This window comes from Myotis lucifugus, unplaced genomic scaffold (assembly GCF_000147115.1).
Source record: "Myotis lucifugus unplaced genomic scaffold, Myoluc2.0 scaffold_7, whole genome shotgun sequence".
Taxonomy (NCBI): Eukaryota; Metazoa; Chordata; class Mammalia; order Chiroptera; family Vespertilionidae; genus Myotis; species Myotis lucifugus.
Genome location: NW_005871055.1, coordinates 15,107,731 through 15,111,523, shown reverse-complemented (window position 1 = coordinate 15,111,523; position 3,793 = coordinate 15,107,731). Strand labels below are relative to the sequence as shown.

The window sequence follows — 3,793 nt, the reverse complement described above, 5'->3', positions numbered from 1 at the left end:
CACCTTTAACCAGGTGAAGTGATGACTAATAGGCATTAAAAATTCTGTAGTTCAGCCCTAGTTAGGTGGCCAGTCAGTTTGGAACATTGTCCTGTATACCAAAATGTGGGTTCGACTCTTGGTCAGGGGCAGATATCTAGGTTGTGGGTTTGATCCCTTATCGGAGCATGTATGGGAGGCAACCGATTTGATGTTTCTCTATCACATGGATGTTCTCTCTCTTTCTCTCTCTCTCTCTCCCTCCCTCCCTCTTTTCCTTCCCTCCTTCCCTTCCTCTCTCTCTAATATCAGTAAAAACATGTCCTTTGGGTGAGGATTAAAAAAAGAAAAGAAAATCATTATTATTTATCATACTTTAAAATTGAGTTCTTCATAAGACATGAATAATTAACCCATTTTCATCATTCAAACCATTTATGGAATTAATAATCCCAAAGTTAAAAATTTTAGCAACACTGAAGTATTTGTAATGGTAGTATTATATTATCACTGAATCTGGGCTTGGTTTAAGATAGTAGCAGCACACAGATGGGATCTGAACTATAAGAAAATGGAATACACATACCAAGTCATCTGGTGATTCTGCATGTAGACCATCAATAATTACATGATCTCCAGCAAGTATAAAGTTCTGGCGAATGTGTTCTGGTAAGAGATGCTTCTCAATCTTGTTGGGAAAGTTGGCTCCCATAAGAAATGTACTACTCAAATCCAAGATTTTAACATTCAGGTCCACTGCTCTTTTTACGCTATATGGGGGCGGAAGTGGGGGAGTAAAAGTTATTTAAAGGCATTTAAGCAATATTGTACAACTAATTTAATAACCATATACCAGGTATACCAGTTAATAATGCAGATTTTGTAATCAAAGAAAACCCATAATTTCAAGAGAATCATCAAAAGTCCTTAATTCAAAGTAAAGTCCATCACTAGCTACACATCCCCCACATCTTTCAGGTAATTTGTGGATACCATCCCTATAGAACTTTTCTTGTTTTGAGGGAAATCATTCAGAGACCCAATTTTCCACTTCTTCATACCTTTTGAAGTGCTGCTCAAAAAGTGCATGTGCCATCGATCTGAACAAGTGGTAATCTAAAAAGGAACAAGGTCTGGTGAATACAGTGGGTGGGTTAATACTTCCCAGGCAAGATCTTTTAATGTGTCTTTAACTGGTTTTGAAGTGTGTGATGATGTGTTATGAAGCAAATTTACTTTGCCGTGTCTTCTGGCCCATTCTGGTCGTTTCACGATCAGAGCGTGGTTCAAATTGATTATTTGTTGTCAGCAGCGATCAGTATTAACGGTTTCACCTGGTTTTAGAAGCTCATAATACACCACACCTTCCTGATCCCACCAAATGCAGAGCATTGTCTTCTTTCCAAAGCGATTTGGCCTTGCAGTTGATGTTGATGGTTGACCTGGATCAACCCATGATTTTATGCATTTGGGATTCTCAAAATAAATCCACTTTTCATCACCAGTCACAATTCGATGCAAAAAAGACTTTCTTGCCACTGAAGCAACATTTTACTGATGACTTTTCAGTTTTCCATTTGTCTTTTGTTCAGCTGACATGGCACCCATTTTCCTTCCTTTAAAATCTTTCCCATTGCTTGTAAACGATCAGAAATTGTTTGATGAGCAAAGTTTAAACTTTCTGCAAGTTGTTTTTGAGTTTGACACACATCTTCATCCAATAATGCTTGTAATTGTTGGTCTTCAAACTTTTTCAGTTGACCTGGACGTTCTTTGTCTTTCACATCGAAATCATCACTTTTAAAGCATTTAAACCAGAGTTCACAAGTATCTTGAGATGGAACATGTTCACCATAAACTTCCCATAAGCTTCAGCAGCACTTCTCTTCAAAATAATGAATTAAAACTTCCCGCAAATGCTCTTTTTTTGGCACGAAATTCAACATTTTTAAGCATAAAAATATCTATGATGTTAACACCTTCAGAAAATTTGACATAGGAAGAAGTTTTGAAGCTTGTTGTCAATACAACAAAATAGCATACATATCAAATCGCATATATATCAACATATGTGTAACTCCATCTACTGAAAAAAATCCGCATTATTAACCAGTACATCTGGTAGATGTCTATTAAATAGACATATAGATGTCTATAAAGATAGTAAACCAACATTAATATTTGACTTATAGTTTCATAAGCTCTATACTAATAGAAGGATAATATGCTAATTAGGCCGGGTTGACTGGACATCTTCCGGACATCCGACTTCCTTCCGGACAGTCAGGGGGCGACCAGGCCAGCAGGGGGGCAGTTAGGGGGTGACCAGGCTGGCAGGGACCAGTTAGGGGGTGATCAGGCCAGCAAGCAGAGGCAGTTAGGGGCAATCAAGCAGGCAGGCAAGTGGTTAGGGACCATCAGGCAGGCAGGCGAGTGTTAGGGACGATCAGGCAGGCAGGTGAGCGGTTAGGAGCCAGCGGTCCCGGATTGCGAGAGGGATGTCCGACTGCCAGTTTAGGCCCCATCCCTGCAGAGATGGGGCCTACACCGGCAGTCAGACATCCACTGAGGGGTCCTAAATTGGAGAGGGTGCAGGCCGGCCTAAGGGACTGCCCCCCCACCCCCCGCATGAATTTCGTGCACCAGGCCTTTAGTATTAAATAATAAAATGAATATTGAATATATTATTTATGTACTAAATGTATAACATACTTGCAATATGTTAATTCTATTTTTGATAGACATTTAATATCTAGACAAAAAGATTATCCTATGTTGTATAGTGTTTACATGCTTTAAGACTTACATAATTTCTAGAGTTCTATTTTATGTCTAGGTTATATAACTAATTTTTGAGATGAATAATATTAGGAAGTACAGAATCTTTCCCTATCCCCCAAAAGACCGCTTAGTTAAGAGACTGTAGTTGAATCTAGTCAATACAATGTTTAAAAGTATTTTTAGATTAAAAGTTAAGTATTTGAAATGTAGGTGAGAAAATATACTATCTTAGAAGATTATACTAAAAAGGTGAGGAGAAAGGAATTATTAAAATTCTTCACAAAATGTAGAGAACTTCCAGAAGGGGGAACACTTTAAGAGTTCTGAATTTTGCAAATACTTTGGTATCTAGAGAACGACAGCAGTGGAGTGGTGAGAACTAGACTGGAGCCCATAAGGCCAGGACCACATATTCTCTCTTTTGTGCCTGGCCCTCACTGTCAGACTCTCACTGTCTGGTCCTCAGATAGCCATAGGTGATGTTGGAGATGGTGTTGGAACATCTATGGGAATTTTATTTGGCAGTAACACTTTTAGGACACACAATCTATGGAAAAAATGTGTAGCAAAGGGGTGACACAAATATTTCGAATGAAATATAAACTATAGTTCAGGTCTACCGGAGGACAAGAGATAAATTTTCAGTTTTTACTAGAAAACTAAACAGGCACCTGGACCTGGGCTCATGATGGGCATCATGTGAAAACAAATGGAAGTCTTTCTGGAAAAGGAGTCAATAGCTATTAACAGATTCTAAACCAGCCGTGGGCGTACTACGGCCCGTGGGCCGGATCCGGCCCGTTTGAAATGAATAAAACTAAAAAAAAAAAAAGACCGTACCCTTTTATGTAATGATGTTTACTTTGAATTTATATTAGTTCACACAAACACTCCATCCATGCTTTTGTTCCGGCCCTCCGGTCCAGTTTAAGAACCCATTGTGGCCCTCGAGTCAAAAAGTTTGCCCACCCCTGTAGACCCTAAAAAAATGATTTAGGCAGCACTAAAATATTTTTAAAATAAATATATAAGA

The 3,793-nt window shown here is 38.7% G+C and overlaps 1 protein-coding gene across 1 annotated transcript in view; it reads right to left on the bottom strand.

Annotated features, from left to right (window-relative positions):
- The window catches only part of MIPEP (mitochondrial intermediate peptidase), a 227,067-nt gene that overhangs the window by 194,431 nt on the left and 28,843 nt on the right, over nucleotides 1–3,793 (bottom strand). Inside the window, exon 7 of the mRNA XM_006083649.3 lies at nucleotides 566–740. Coding sequence (XP_006083711.1) covers nucleotides 566–740 — 175 coding nt within the window. The remainder of the gene's footprint in view (nucleotides 1–565; nucleotides 741–3,793) is intronic.